This window comes from Abrus precatorius, unplaced genomic scaffold, assembly GCF_003935025.1.
Source record: "Abrus precatorius isolate BTA unplaced genomic scaffold, Abrus_2018 Scaffold5, whole genome shotgun sequence".
Lineage (NCBI taxonomy): Eukaryota > Viridiplantae > Streptophyta > Magnoliopsida > Fabales > Fabaceae > Abrus > Abrus precatorius.
The window spans coordinates 18,331,113-18,348,038 of record NW_020874395.1 but is presented as its reverse complement, the minus strand read 5'-3'; the positions used below and the strand labels follow the sequence as shown (position 1 = coordinate 18,348,038).

Below are 16,926 nucleotides of genomic sequence, written 5' to 3'. Positions count from 1 at the left end.
GAGCATATATATGTGAGGGTGAGGAAGACCAAGGAGCCATGAGACACGAACTCTTTACAAAGAAAAATAAGAGTTCGTAGCTTTGGAAAGAAGAGTTTCGAATTTTGTAAAATAAAAAAAGTTAAAATTTCAGAAGAGAAGGGTGTGGACTGAGTTTGATTTTATATTAAAAAAATTAAATAGAAAGAGGAAGAGAAATTTAAAAAAATATTCTTGATTCAACTTTGAATTCATGCAAGCACATTTAAAAAAAATAGTACTATTAGAAGTCTGGTGATCGACGTCTAACAATTTTTTGTCCTCTCGTATAAAAAAAATTGGTTATACAAGGTAATGTCCTCCATTTTGCTCACTATGATGACACTAATGGGCGGTACATCTAAACACTTCTCCGAAGCATTTCCAAAACTTTATCATCTTCTGGGCACCCAAAAAAACCCCCTACCAATAAAAATTCGTGTCAACTTCTTGAATCTTAATACTTTAACCATCATCAGGTATCAAGCATAAAAAAAATCATGATGCATTCTCACACATTGATTTTTCACAAGGTGCCATGCATGCTCTCTCTCAAGATTCTTCATGAGAATATAGTCCAAAACTATTTTCACGATCTAGAATATTTTGGACATGACAAGCCAAATGGGAATGGGGACCATAACAAATACTAGCCAACAACCCTCCATAGGCTAAGCAGTGTACACCAAGCTGAAAAATGCATGCTACTGCATGATCAGTGTAAGTTTGCTCTACACAAATACAGAAGTTATTTTCAGATTCATGGGTGTAACACATATCAGTTTTGTTAACATACGCCTCAACATCAACGGTACTGGGATCTTTGGGAGACATTAGCCAGCTGAAATTGATACATGATCTCAAAAAATGGCACTTACAGACAAGGAAACTCCAAACATTCAGTGTAATAGCTCTGACACAATGAAGAAACTCATTTGATACATTGTCAAAATCTGTACTTTTAATGTGACCATTTGGCATACAGGCTCTAAATCTATCCATTAATGAACACTTAGAGCATTTGACTTTTGTGACAGAAGCAAAGTTTGAAACAACCGGACCCAAATTAACAAACTTTCTCCATCCAGAACTTCTGGTCAGAGATAACAAAGATTCACCGGCTCCTGTCCAAAAGTTTGCAACAGATGCAATCAATGAGGAGTCAGAATTGAAAAGATGATGAGTCGCACCTGCAAGTAACAAAGAATATGCTGCGCCGGTCCTGCTCATTTCAAAAGCTTCAAACTGATGTATATCTATTTGAGAATCTACAGACAATAAATCACTAGCACGAACGTTATACGCTGATGCCAGTGTTGTGTACACTCTTAGAGAGAGGTGATGCAGGGGATGCAGCATGAATTTAGAATCTGATTTTCCTTCAATGCCTTCTAACTGCTCATTTAAACCTTGCATAAGTATCTTCTCAAGCTTCTTACAACAGGACTCGGAATCACCAGAAGAAAGGTACTCCGATACAACATCATCAATGCACTCAGTCAATCTTCTATCAGCCATGTCTCTTGTGAACTTATAATCGGAACATGAACCAGATGAATCATGAGTGGAAACAGAAATTTCCTGAATAATAAATTTACCAAGATGTTAGAGCAGTCTAATAATAATATCAGTCAAATATTCCATTTCCCAGTGTTTCACAATAGGAATAATTATTAGATCACATCATATTATTAGCACATCCAAGGCAAAGAAACTCAGTTTTGTCACTTCCACAAAATGTTTGAGAAAGACTGACTAAACCACAGTAGAAATAGGAGATCAATTTCAAAGACTTACTTGCAATGCATGATCCACATATGTGAAGGGAAGAACACTACATCGTTTGCAACAACAAATAAACTGATACTTTGACCACAGCTCCAACTGTCTCATTGCCTAGAAAATCAAAATACAAATTAAGACCACTGCAGCTAGAAGCTCAATAACTGATCAATAAAGAAGTGAATGAACTCAGTAAAGACTAAAGAACTGAGAAAAGGAGGATGAAAACAAAAATCAAAAGATCAAGACTGAAAAGTTTCACAAGAAAAAGTAAATTGCAATTTCAACTAATTTATGATTACATTTATAATGAAACCATATATGACAGATAGAACTCATACAAGTCATGAAATAGATGACATATGCTACCCAGGGAGAGAAATTTATATTCAAGGTAATTATAGCATTTCAAGGAATTTTCTTTCCAAGGTGATATCATACAATTATTAGAGATAAATACAACTAAGTATTCACTGAAAAAAGATATGTGGTGGTTTCTCGGCACTAGGCAAGAAAATATCAAAAACAATTATTGATGTCAACAATTGAGGAAAGCTTTCATCCATATGGACAGAGATGGCAACAAGCAAATCTCCACCCTTCACCAGTTGACCCACTTTAACTTCTTAAATATAGCAGAGAACTATCATCGCTAAATACATGATTCAATTCATACTTGTGTTTAGTTATGAAAGCCAATTGCCACGCTAGCAAAAGTGACACAGGAAAAACGACAGCTTCATTTTGGACTGTCATTGCTACAACTACAAGTTTACAACCCATTGACGACATGATCATTTACACTGTCATACAACAAAATTGACTGTTCCATCAATCCAGTAGGAGTGTCCAAATCCAACACACAGGCCAACTTCAAATGTTTATATTTCAACAGTTGAAGGCACGTTCGACCACAACAGTACAGATGCACATTCGGGAGTGAAAAACGCATAACCAAGCCCAGACTTAAAAACAAACAGACCATAGCATGAAAGATAATACTAATTTGGAGCATACCTTAGGTTGCAAGAGATCCGTATATGCTACAGTAACTTCTTCGCCCTTTTTTATTCTTTTGATACTCCTCACAATCAATCTTGGACCATAACCTAACTCCCCTTCTTTTTCATGGCAAAAAATAAAAATGACCCTAATTAATATTTTATTTTCTATTTTAAAAAACTAAGCATATTAGAATACAGAACAATTAATTAACCTTTTACAAATTCAGAACTGCTACTACAAACTCCACTATCCATCTGCAAAACACAATTCACATCTTAACAAAGAACAGAAGCAAAATATAGCCAAAAAAAATAAAAAAAATCCAATAACGTAGAAGAAAAAAAGGGTACTTTACTTGTGGTTGTTGAGAATGGCGAGTGAAGGGAGCAATGCGAAGTTTGAGTTTATCCGAAGGTGAATACGAAGAAGTGAGATCGAAGCGGTAGCACGCGTTAGGGGAACAACTATGGTTAATCCAAGAGAAAGTGAGATCATAAACTGCGATCCCAAGGTTGCGCCCTTCGCTATCGTGCACCTCCACAGCGTTCGTTAGCACCGCGCAGAGAGCAACCGTTGCTTCCTCCAAAACGGCGTCGTTGAATGGGATGCCGCGCTGCTTCGCTAGCGCTTCGGCCACGGCGCTGGCGCCAAACTTGATCCTCTCTGAAACGTCGTCGTCAGAGTAGGAGGGATTTTTTTGACACGTCAGCAAGTTGCTGTTAGATAGCAACCCGGCGACCCGACCCGAGGGGGAGGGGCGGTGGGAGTGGAGGAGGCGGAGGGCGGCGCGGTGGTCGGAGGAGTGGGCGGAGGGAGGGAGGTGGCGCTCGGCGGAGGAGAGGTGGAGGGATGAAAGTGCGGCGGAGCAGGGAGGGGAACAGTAGAAAAGGGAATTGGGATTGGTTTTGGAGGGAATGGGAATGGGAAGGGGAGAGAAGCAAGTGGAGCAGTGAGTTTGAAGACGGGAAGTGTGGAGAGAGAAAGAAAGAGGAGTGAGTGTTGGAGTTATGTCTGTCCCAATCTCTATTTCTTCGCTGCTTCTCATCTCCATCTCTGCCTCCCTCTCCATTATACTCTCAAAATCTGTTCCTTAGCCAATTGATTCCCCTCTCTTTTCCTTCTGCCATTTTAAACGAGGAAAGTTTGCTGCATTCACATTACATAATTTTTCAAGATTTGAATTTTTTTTTTAGTTATTTTTTTTATTTTTATATTTTATAATTTTTTCTTTTAATCTCTAGTACTATATAATTAAATAAAAAATTAACAAATGACAGTATATTAATGCACTGTATCAACCTTACAGATTACAAATAAAAACTTACTAAAATATAGAGATTAAAACAAAATAAAATCATTTAAAAAATAATAAAAATATATTTATATATTTTTTAAAATATATTCATCTTAAAATTATTTTATAAAACTTTTTATCTATAATAATATTTATTTTACACAGGTTAAATAATACTTTTTATTCTTTAAATTTTATTAAAATTTTAACTTAATTTCTTAATTTTATTTTCATATTTAATTTGTTTTATTTTAATTTTTACTTTTTTCAATGTAATTTAGTCTTTTAAATTATTTTTAATGTTCAAGTTTTTCTTTAACTTCATTTTTTAAAATTATTACCATAAATGTTTAGTGTTTGACGTAAACATGACTTCATAATAAAAATTGATTATCAATAAAAATTATAAATATATGAAATTTAATTAAAAATTATAAATTAATATGTGTATATATATATATATATATATAAAGAAGAAAACATAAAATTAAATAGTTGATCATGAATAATTTGTAGTAAAGATGTGTTTAGCAGTTATTTAGAAGTTTTACACAATAATTTTCTAGCAAAGTTCATAAAAAATGAAATACAAGAAAAATTTTATTTTAAAATAGTATTATTTTAAATTTTTTTATAGAAGGGACTATGTCTGAACATAAAGGAGATTTCAGTTTTGTCAAATGGTTATCTGACATAGAGATTTCATGCAAATTAAATTTCGTTTCTACAATCTTGTTATAGCAAGGTAATCTTATTATATATGGTAAAATATAATGTATTAATCTTTTTTTTCTATACTGAAATATTGCTAATTAGTGGATTTTTACTATTTTGATTATCAATTGAGTCCTAGTTAATGATGAGAAAATAGCAAAACTTTAAGTCACTATCAACCACAAATTTACCATGTTCTTTCCTCCAAGTTAGTTTTAGACCTTGCCAAATTTCTCAAAGTTCAGCATTAATTGCAAAGCAAGTTCCAATTCTAAAGTAAAATCTTAATATCCAATAATCATTATTTTCTCTAAAAATACCCTTAATATGAAAAAAAAAAAAAAACTCTTATATGGACGTCTTGAAAACAGAGAAGATAGAAAAAAAAAAAAAGAAACTTAACTCTAATTGTGACCCGCCAATAAAATCAAAGTTATTAAAGAAGTGTGACTTTAACTACGATATATGGGTAGAAACAATACTATAAGATTTAGTTCCTAAAAATAAAAAAGAAGCTCTCACAACAAAGAAAAGTCATATTTCTATTCAAATTTCACCTTTTTTTAAAATACATTACAAATTTATAGGCTAAGTCATCTAAAAAAAACTAAGTGAATTTTAAATGCTTTCTACTGAGAATAAAATGAATTTTAAATGCACTTCACTGAAAATGAAGTAATTCATTGAAAATCTACTGTCGAAATTAATGTCTTGGAAGATTTAAAGACAACTAAAAATCTGACTTAGAAATACAAAAAGTCAGTTAAAAAATTCACCTCAAAAAATAAATATGAAAATTGAATAAAAAGGAAAAATTGAACTTTTATTAACTAATCAAACTCAAAAACTAATTAAACTCTATCTTATGAAAGCTTTTTCTATTATGAAAATTGGACTCTCTTTCCAAGTTGGGCTTAAAGTGTCACCATGAAGTTGTAAGAATGTGACCCATTTAAATGCAACTTCTATTTTTCTTTGATTTCCATGATTAGGCTTTGCAAAGCTTGCTTCATCCTCTTAGTCTTGACTCTAGTTATTAGACCTCCAATTTCTTGTGAAGAGTCTTTTGGCATGCTTGTTGGATCTCTATTATTCCATCCCTCTTTGAAAGGATTTGTTCTTGAGTTAAACTCATCACCTACATCAAACAAAGATAAATTAGACATATTAAAGGTAGCACTTACATTACCATATTTACTTAGCAAATCTAATTTGTTGGCATTGTCATTGATCCTTTTTAACACTTGAAATAGTACATTTCCTCTTGGTTGTGGTTTGCATTTTCTTTGAGTAGGAAATCTTTTTTTTTGAATATGAATCCAAACCCAATCTTAAAGTTCAAAAGCCACCTTAATGCGCCCCTTATTTGCTTGGTTTGCATATTGCTCATTCTTTTTCTCAATGTTGGCTCAAACTCTTTCATGTAACCTCCTAATAAAGTCTATCTTATGCTTATCATCTACATTAACAAACTCATTATTAGGCAAAGGAAAGATATCCAAAGGAGTCAAAGGATTAAAGCCATTCACAACTTCAAAAGGAGAATAAGAAGTAGTAGAATGAACAGTTCTATTATATGCAAACTCAACATGTGCAAACATTTCTTCTATTGTTTTAAATTCTTTTGAATGATTGCACATAACAAGGTAGTGAGTGTTCTATTCACAACTTTAGTTTGACTATTTGTTTCTGGATGTGTAACAAAAGCTTAGTTCCTAGCTACTCCACAAAGTTTTCCAAAAATGAGTTAGGAACTTTACATCTCTATCACTTCCTATTCTCCTCGGCAATCCATGCAAACATACAATATCTTTAAAGAACAAGTCATATAAATATCAGTCCAAGGTTGATTCGGTACAAGTAATGGTGTATAGAAACCATGGGCAAGACTTTAGATTTGGCTTGCTTACATGTTATGCACTTTTCACTAACAGATTGCACATCATGATTCATGTTAGGCCTATAAAAATGTTCATTCAAAATTTATAAAATCTTTTGCACTCCAAAATGTCCCATTAAACCCTCACCATGTGTTTCTCTAACTAACAACTCATGCAAGAAATAAATAGGCAAACATAATTTATCTTTTTTAAACAAGAACGCATCATGCTTGTAATAGTCCCCAAAAGCATGCTTAGTACAAGAATTTCATACTTGACCAAAATCAAAATAATTGGTATACAAATCCTTGATAAGCTCAAAACCAAACAATTTAGTTTGTAAAGAAGTAAGTAATGCTTACCTTTGAGATAAAGCATCAACCAAAATATTTTGCTTTCCATGCTTGAACTTGATCACATAAGGAAACATCTCAATGAATTTCAACCACTTGCATGTCTTTTTTTAAGCTTATCTTACAACTAAATTTCAAACTTTGATGGTCTGAATGAACGATGAACTCCCTTGGCCACAAATAATGTTGCCAGTTTTGCAAAGTCCTCACAATGCATACAACTCCTTGTCATAGGTGGAATAATTCAATGCTACCCCTGATGTAGGAGGCAAATCTATCCTTCAGTAAACTTGCTTCTTGATGCTTCCTTGTAAGAAGAAGCTCTCGACCAAGGAGCACTTTACAACAATTCCGAGACAATTGAATGAAGAACAAAGGAAAAGAAAGATGCACAATGATGGAGTAGAAAGGAAATGAAAAAGGGAAGGCATCACTCTATGGAGATAAGCCTAGACGTGATTCTTCACAATGGAAGGATCCATTGATACAAACTTCAAGCTCAAAGTTCTTCTTAGACAATTGAGGAAAAAAGGAGAATGAATCTCAAACTCAAAAGAGATTTTTGCATATCACAAAGGTGTGTGAATTATAAAGAGAGTAGCCTTTATATAAGTTTGCATAGGGTGATTATGCTAATGGGCTTTCCTAAAGCCAAATCTAATTCTTAAGCTATTTAACTAAAGGTGGCAAAAATACATGGCCTTAAAGATCTTAAGAAACTAAGCCCAAAAATATAAGGCTAACTAATTAAATATGAAGAAGAAATCTTAAACTAATACATGGTATTTATACAAAAAAAAGATGTGACATAATCAAGATGTACACATGAGGCCTATGTATTTATTATTGTGCATGTGAAGTATGCATAGTTCTTCATGTGATCCTCCAAAAGGTGTGGTTCCTCTAAGTGCCTCACAAGCTCAATAAGCTTGTTGAGGGCCTTCTTAGCCCTTGATCTAGTCATGGGCCCTTAAAATTCTTCCAAAGCATCCTCATAATACTTTATGGTCTCTTTGTATGTGAGGTCCTCATCAATCCCGCTAAGCTTCTCACAAAATTATACAATCAGTTTATGTTCCTACATTAATATTGCCCCTATTCCTACTTCAAAAACATCACATTCAACTTCAAAAGCTTTATCAAAATTAGGAAAATAAAGCAAAGGTGCATTGGTTAATTTGTCTTTCAAAGAATTAAAAGTCTTCTCATGCACATCTTTCTACTTGAACACAAGATTCTTCTTAATAAGTTCATTCAAAGGTGTAGCAATAGAACTAAATTTCCTTACAAATATAAAAGCTTGCTAAACCATGAAAACTTCTTATCTCATTTGAATTCTATGGTGTAGACCAAACTCTAATTGCCTTTACCTTTTCCTCGTCAACACTTACCCCTTTTTGAGCTTACAACAAAATCCAAAAATCCAACATATTCAAGATAGAATATACACTTTTGAAGATTAGCGTACAATTTATTTTCTCTCAAAACATTAAAAACAACGTATAAATGTTCAACATTTTTATCTATTGATTTACTATAAATTAAGATATCATTAAAGTAGATTATAACAAATTTTTCAATGAAAGGTTTCAAAACATGATTTATTAATCTCATGAAAGTGCTAGGTGCATTATTTAAGCCAAATGACATCACTTACAACTTATATAAATCATATTTTTTTTAAAGCAATTTTTGACTCATCACATTCTATCATGTGAATTTGATGGTACCCACTCTTCAAATTAATTTTAGAAAACACACATGAACCATGCAATTCATCAAGATATCTATACTTTACAGTGATTTTATTTATGGCTTGATAATCTACACAAATACGTCATGTCCAATCTTTTTTTAGAATCAAGATCACATGAACAACACGTAGACTAAGACTATCCCTTATAATTTTTTGTTACAATTCATTCACTTGCTTTTGGATCTCTTTTGCTTCTTTCAGACTTGTCCTATAGGCTGACCTATTTACAACTAAAGATTCAGCAATGAAGTCAATTTGATGTTCAATATCTCTAGAAAGAGGGAACTCATGTGGTACTTCCTTTGGAAATATCTCACCAAATTCCTGCAACAATGAAACAACAAAACTAGGCAAAAAGGAATTCAAATTGTTAATAAAGCAAACATCCTTTTACATAAGTACAAGTAGTTATTCTTTTGCTATCAAAGCACTCAACTTCTATTTTCTTTGCAAAAACACTTTTTTTTTTATCTTTCTCTTTAGTACACGCATTTTCATCCTTTTCTTTCTTTTGCTTATTGTCACTTTTCTTTTCTCTCTTTTTCTTGAATGCTCAATTATTCTTCTCTTAACTTACACACTAGCAATTCTCATTTATTTTGAATATGCTTTCATAGGTTTAAGAGGTGTTAAGATAATGGTGCGATTGCTTATGACAAAATATATCTATTTTTGTATTCCTTGTGAGTTATCCTTCTATAAAATTGCCATGGATGCCTAAGAAGCAAATGTCTAGCATGCATAGGCGCAACATCACAAAGAACTTCATCCTTGTATTTCTCAATGGAAAATGATATCAACGCTTGTTTAGTTACCCTTATGTCTCCACAATCATTCAATCATTAAAGTCAGTATGGATTAGGATGCTTTATGGTTGGCAACTTTAGTTTCTCAACCAACAAGGTGCTAGCAACATTAGTATAACTTCCATTATTAATGATCATGCTATGTACCTTGTCATTTATGTGACATCTAGTATGAAAGATATGCTCTCATTATTCAACATTATTATCTTCTTTAGGCTAAGATAAGGTGAAGTCATAATCTTTGAGAAACTCCATCCACCGTCTTTGCTTCATATTCAGCTCATTTTGGTTGAATAGATATTTTAAACTCTTATGATCGCTGAATACTTCAAATCTCGATCCAAACAGATATGCCTCCAGATTTTCAATGCAAATACCACTGCCGCTAACTCCAGATCGTGTGTGGGATAGCTGACTTCGTGAGGTCAAAGTTGTCTTGAAACATATGTAACTACTCTTCTAGATTGCATTAGGACACAACCAAGTCCTTATCATGAAGCATCACAATATACTTTAAACTTTTGCTCCGGGTCCGGCAAAATCAACACTAAAGCCGAGGTCAACATTTCCTTTAAGTTTTGAAAACTAACTTCACATTCTTCATTCCACTCGAAGTCTTTTCCTTTCCTCGTTAGTTAAAGGTAACACTAGTTTAGAAAATTTCTCAATGAATTTTTTATGATAGCTAGCCAATCTAAAGAAACTTCTGATCTCCGTCGAAGTTGTAGGTCTCGGTCATTAAGCTACTGCTTTTACTTTTGCTGGGTCGACTATAATTCCTTACTTTGAGACAACATGTCCCAAAAATTGGATTTGTGGAAGCCAGAATTCACATTTTGGCATAAATCTGTCTTTTACTCAGTATTCGCAATACAATTCTTAAATGTTTAGCATGCTCCTCATGATTCTTGGAATATATCAGAATATTGTCAATAAACACTACCACAAATCAATCCAAGAATTCATGAAAAATCCGGTTCATATAGTCCATGAACATTGCTGGGGCATTTGTCACACCAAATGACATCACCAAATATTCGTAATGACCATAACAAGTCCTAAAGATTGTCTTGGGGATATCTTCCTTCTTTACTCGAATATGATGATAACCTGATCGCAAATCAATCTTTGAAAACACTGAAGCTCCTCGTAGTTGATCCATCAAATCATCAATCTGAGGAATAGGATACTTATTCCTAATCGTCACCTTATTCAACTGACGATAATCAACGCACATTCTCATGCTCCCATCCTTCTTTTTCACCAGCAGTACTGGAGCTCCCCATGGTGACACACTTGGCCTAACAAATTGCCTTTGCAACAAATCTTTCACTTACTTTTTCACCTCGGTTAATTCCATTGGTGACATCCAATATGGTGCGATAAATACTGGGCTTGCTCCCAGAATCAAATCAATAGTGAATTCAATTTCTCTTTCTGGTGGTAGTTCTGTTACATCTTTTGGAAAAACTTCTAGAAAATCTTGCACTACTGGAATATGTTCAGCTTTCACGGCCTTATCAACCTCAGCAGAAAGCAATACCATAAAAGCCTTAGCTTTACTCACATTTCTGGCTTCACCCATATTTAGGAGTCTAGATTTTTTCGGTATATCATCACCAAAGATTAAAGCTTTCTTCTTATAATCTAACAAAACACGATTGGATGACAACCATTTCATGCCAAAAACAACGTCAAGTTGAGAAAGCGGTAAACAGATTAAGTCCATGCAAAAATTTCTACAATGAATCATCACAGAACAACCTAAGCACACAGAAGAATTCACAACAAGCTTAGTTGTAGGAGTAGGCACAACAACATTACATGGCAGGGAAGATATTGGCAGTCCAAGACAATTCACACAATCCATAGAAACAAAGGAATGTGTGACACCAGAATCAAATAGAACATCGCATAATCTATTATTAATGACGCATTTACCTCTAATCAATTCATCAGATTTGGACGCCTCAGACCCACTCATAGCAAAAACCTTGCCTTGTACACTCAGCTTCGCGCCACTACTTGCTTTGGATGCGGGCTAGTTACTTCTACTGGCACTCCTATTTTGTTGAGCTGACCAACAATTATTCGCCGAATGTCCCATTTTTCCACAAATTCCACAAACAGATGGTGGTTATGAGCAATTTCTCACCAAATGGGGTCCTCCACATCTGAAACACCTCAGTGGTCCCCTTGAGAAGTTGGAATCACTGCTGCTACCTCCTCGAAACGCATTCCCTTGCGCTGAGATTGATTACCACCAGAGTAAGGTCCTCTAGGGAACCTTGGAGGTCTACAATCCTGTCTCACTAGTCCTCCAATCCAGCTATCTACAGTCTTGCCTTTGGAATTTGCCTCAAAGATTCAGCATTTGTTGACCAATGTTGCTAGGTCAGTCAATTGGAAGACACTAACTGTTGCCCGAATCTCTGGCCTCAACCCATTCTCAAACTGGGCACATAAATCTTCATCTCCATCCTCGTACTGGAAATGAGGCCAATACTTCATGAGCTTATGGAATTTTGCAACATATTCTCCCATAGACATATTTCCTTGCTTCAGCTCAAGGAATTCCTGTACCTTTTGTTTCTTCAAATCTCTAGGGAAGTAATTCCCTAAGAAACATGCCTTAAAAGCTTCCCAATTGATGTACCCTTCTTCTTGTGGCAGAGTTTGACTGGCGAACCTCCACCAATCCTCTGCTTCACCTCCCAGCATATAGGTGGCATTAACCACCTTGTACTCCTCGTGACATCCCACCGTATTGAACATCTTCTTTATATCTGCTATCCATCTCTGCACACCTTCTAGACCAAATTTTCCTTCGAACTTTGGAGGCTTATGCTTTATGAACGAAGAGATTCCACGATACTCTGCTGGCTCCGTATTTTGCACCAAGTTCTCTAGGACTTGCACCATGCGGGCCAAAATCTCATTAGTAGCACTAGCAGGCCTACCTCTACCAGCCATAATTCTATTTCTATAAGAATCAAATATCACATATCACTGTTCATTCCAACACATTTCATATCAAGTTCAAAACATAAAAACATTTCAAACATCTCACTCAAACCAAAAATTCACAACTACTAGGTTGTATTGACAAACAATTTCTAATTAATAACACATAACACATAATCTCGATGAACTAGTCCTATACCCCCAGGCTGGTTTGGATGAACTGCTTTGATACCAAATTGTAATATCCTTATCTCAAAATCCGTATAATGTATAAATTATTCTTAATCATTTAAAATAATTATCATTTGATGAATTCAATGAATTGATTATAGCATATTACTGAAATTATCTTTAAATTCTATATGTAAATGGAAATTTTAAAACCGTCAATACTAATATAACATAATAATAAATACTGTGACTAATAAATGATTATTACAATTGCACTGAATATTCTTCTTTTTGGAAAACCTGAATATAAATTACGTACATTAACATTAAATATTACAAACTATTTGTTAAAATGAATGAGACTAAAACAACATTACATAACCATAATATTTACAATCCATAAAAATATACAAGTTCCAAAGCAGTCTTCCTCAAAACCAACTACTGAAGACCAGTCCTATTCATCCCCAGCGTTCCAACTTTTTATCTCAGCTAAGTATTTTGAATACAAATTCTCATCTGATCCTAGGTAGTAATCGCGCAAATCAGCTCTAACCTCTGTGCTAGTAATGCGCTCAAAGGTCTATCTAGACGGTCTTCCAAGAAAGTCATAGTCGTGGTAGGTAAACAGATATGTGAAAGCTGCCGGAGTCTTAACGGTACCTCTGTACATATATACATATAAGGTCTGATGTATTCTATTGCTAGGAAAGTCAAAAGGAATACTACACGAGTAATCCATTTCTATCATAACAAAAATTCTAGGTTCATCTTCTACAAGTACAACAAATTTAAAATAATTTACTCTTTGATACTCATTAAATACATAATTTAACCTAAAATGTACGGAACTCTCTATTAATCTAATCCTTCCTTGAGGATCTATCATCTTGATTCCCTGAAATTTTTAATAAGGATGAGCGTCTATTCTATCCTTTACAGACATTTAGCATAAAATCATAAATTTAATACAAATACAACACATTCAATTTCATGATTTCATATTACAAACATATTCATATCACACATAACAATCAACAATTTGTTATCCATTTTTCTTTCTCTTATTCCAACACACACTCTCAGTGCACTATGATCACAGATATCGATACCTCCAACACTTCTCAAGGTCTTACTCAACTAGGTAAATAGAACTAGTTAGCCTATGCACACATATACAACATGTACAATAATCGGGCCTCTTAATAAAGGCATAGTTAGAAGTCTAGTCAGGAAATGAGTGTGAGGCCATTTGACACATTCGCTCTCAGAAAGAGTGTGTACACATACACAAATGTCGCTCATCACCCTACGTTTCCTCCAAATTTTCATTGTCTCCAGACTCTATACCCAGTGTATCTCTGTAACTATTCATACTAGATCCAATCCATATCCGACTCTTAGGTCATTCTCAATGTTATTCTCTTTCTCTCTCATAAGATCGTGCTTAGTAAAGCACTTCCAGATTAAGTCCATTCTACTCATACATTCATTGATACAATTTCAACCATAAATATTTGATATCAACATTGTTCCTTATATCATTTTACTCAAATATATTTCATAAAATCACACAAAATCACTTAGCAAGTACTCATCATACAATGCAAATAAGCATATATCAGTCATTTGTTCCAGACAATCAATCTATCTAAACAGTCAAACAAACATCTTTTCATTCATAGTCCACATAATAGATATCTCAATCATCTATTTTCATACCATATTCACATAACAGTACTCTATGAGTATAAAATGAATATTGTAATATAACGATAAAATAGAGCTCTCCTTACCTCGAAGATGAGCTCACAGAGAGATATTGAAAAAGATCAAGGTTCACATATGGAAGTTCTCTTGAGTACCAAGAGATGTCCATAAGAACAAAAACATGAAAAATGATCAGAGAAAACAAGGTTTTACCTGAAGAAACTTACTTAAAATCGCTTAGCTTCAATGTCCAAGCTTGATTATGAAAAGAAATCGGAGTTTCGGAGGCTTTAATCTAAGTAAAAGAAAAAGAGAGTTTATAAAAAACTTAAGAGAAGAACGTGAGTTTAAAATAGAATCAATTTCTCATGCGAGAAATCTCTTAAATATCCTTCAACCCTGTGCGTTCTCGCTTCGGCGAGGGACATCACACTTGAGCGATGGTTATATCGCCTAAGCGAGATATGCAGACAATGGTCTCACCTATTATTTTTTGATATGCTTGCTTGAGCGAGATGGTATCCAGAGAGCATGCTATTTTTTCCTGTGGGTCCTAGCTTGAGCGACCCATCTCGCCGAAAAGCGAGATCCTCAGCTCGCCTGAGCGTGGTGACAGTTGGGCAACATTTATCGTATCTCGCTTGAGCGAGATAGCCCTGCAGCAAGATATTCCTTCGTGTTCAATCTCGCTTGGGCGAGATTTACCTCGCCTGAGCGAGCTATTCTGCACCACAATCCTTACAAAAATACTCTATATTTTCCTTTTAAATGCACTCTAATACTACTTAATATTAAATAAAACATAATTACCAAAAAATGAGAAGAGGGTGTTACATCTTACATGACTATTGTGGATATTAATTTAGAGAAAAAAATATTAATATTGCATAACTATTGAGTATTAATAGTAATTATATGAATAATTGTTGATCACAAGGAAATCAAATTTAGAGCTAATTAGGAAAAGAACATAAAGGATTGAATGAGTAAACCTCTATGTCCTAAGTTCCTCTTCTATAATTTCCATTAAGGTGTGTGTTGTGATACTTGCTTTAAGATTTGGTGATAATTATTTTAAATTTTAAATTATGTTATTTGATTTTGCATTTGTTAAGTTCAAATAATTAAATAAGAAAATTCTAAGTAATTGGATATCAATCCTGGTGGGACGATAATTTTGGAAACTTATTTTATAATCTTATACTACTTTTTGATAGGTACAATTACCCACCGAACAATTTAGTTCTTAACCCAAAAACAAAAGGAAAACTTAGATGATGAGAACATCTAAGCCTAAGCCCATGGACTTGATGGGCCAATGACAAGGTCAAGAGCTAAAAAAGTCTAAGAAGCATTAGCATATGAAATATATCTTGTTTTGAAAGCTTAACATCAATTTTAAGTCCATGATATAAATATTCATCCATTGAGTTGAAGCTCATCACTTATCTTGTTTTTGCTCACTTTCAAGGAAATAAGCCCAATGACTTAAATTGAAGTTATTTATTTATTTTTCTTTCTTTTTAGTCCATGATAATATATATATATATATATATATATATATATATATATTGATGTACAATTTAATTTTTCTGAAATATCATTACTGAAAGCACAACAGTTCTTAATTTCTTTTGAGTAGAGCTATAGCAGTAAGTCTCATGTGTGTGTTAAGGGCAGTAAGGCTGATTCGACGATGCTGTATTCAAAAGAAAAGAAAGAACGTAAGAAGCTGGTGGTTATGGTAAAGATAGTTCAATCTTTGTAAATTCGTAAAAAAAAAAGAAAGTCCACAAATAACCAGATCTAGAAGAAAAAGTTATAAATGATCTAACAGCATATGTTTTTTTGGAACCAAATAAGGGTGATGAACCAGAGGTTTATTTTTATGATGTCTAAACTTCTTTGCCCTTCTCCTTAATCTCTCTTCGTTCCAGCTTTAGCTCTTCATCCTCTCCTACAAAAACCTTCTCTTCAATGATTAGGAGAAATAATCTCCTGAAATTACCCCAAAACATAACCTCTTTGATGAAGAAGTTCGCTTCGAAGAGATCAATCAAAGCATGGATGACTGGACCATTCCAGAAATATCTCAGGATACATTATATATTCCTAAATAACAAACAAAAGAAACAATTTTGATTACATTATCAAGAATGTTGAAAATAATATTCCCTTAGGTCAAGACATAGGAGAATTCCACCTCTTGTCGAAACATTCGATTAATGACCACAAAAAAAAATACAAATACCTCCACATAGGATGTGTTCAAGTTGCAATTAAACCTTTAATAGACATAGATATAGATGTCACTATCTTAATGTGTCTCAGAGATGTTCGTCATAATAAGTTCGAAGACTCTCTTATAGGAATAGTAGAAACCAGTCTAGGTCAAGGACCGATTTATTTCAATTATTTTCCTAACAAGACAGTGAGTCTCATGGATGTTAATATCCTAGACTCTCTGTTTCTC

General features: G+C 33.8%; 3 protein-coding genes across 3 annotated transcripts; all 3 read right to left on the bottom strand.

The window, feature by feature from the left end:
- Nucleotides 1–203: 203 nt before the first annotated feature.
- On the bottom strand, nt 204–3,874 carry LOC113867790 (protein SET DOMAIN GROUP 41). Its single transcript, XM_027503265.1, has 5 exons — nt 3,161–3,874; nt 3,017–3,059; nt 2,818–2,921; nt 1,816–1,914; nt 204–1,599 (listed from the first exon to the last, which is right to left on the bottom strand). Exons 1-5 carry the CDS (start codon nt 3,872–3,874, stop codon nt 571–573), a joined length of 1,989 nt encoding a protein of 662 aa, XP_027359066.1. The 3' UTR covers nt 204–570.
- A 7,067-nt stretch (nt 3,875–10,941) lies between these two features.
- LOC113866852 lies at nt 10,942–11,592 on the bottom strand. Its single transcript, XM_027501651.1, has one exon. It carries the CDS (start codon nt 11,590–11,592, stop codon nt 10,942–10,944), a length of 651 nt encoding a protein of 216 aa, XP_027357452.1.
- A 383-nt stretch (nt 11,593–11,975) lies between these two features.
- On the bottom strand, nt 11,976–12,581 carry LOC113866851. The gene has a single exon (XM_027501650.1). It carries the CDS (start codon nt 12,579–12,581, stop codon nt 11,976–11,978), a length of 606 nt encoding a protein of 201 aa, XP_027357451.1.
- Between the last annotated feature and the right edge of the window lie 4,345 nt (nt 12,582–16,926).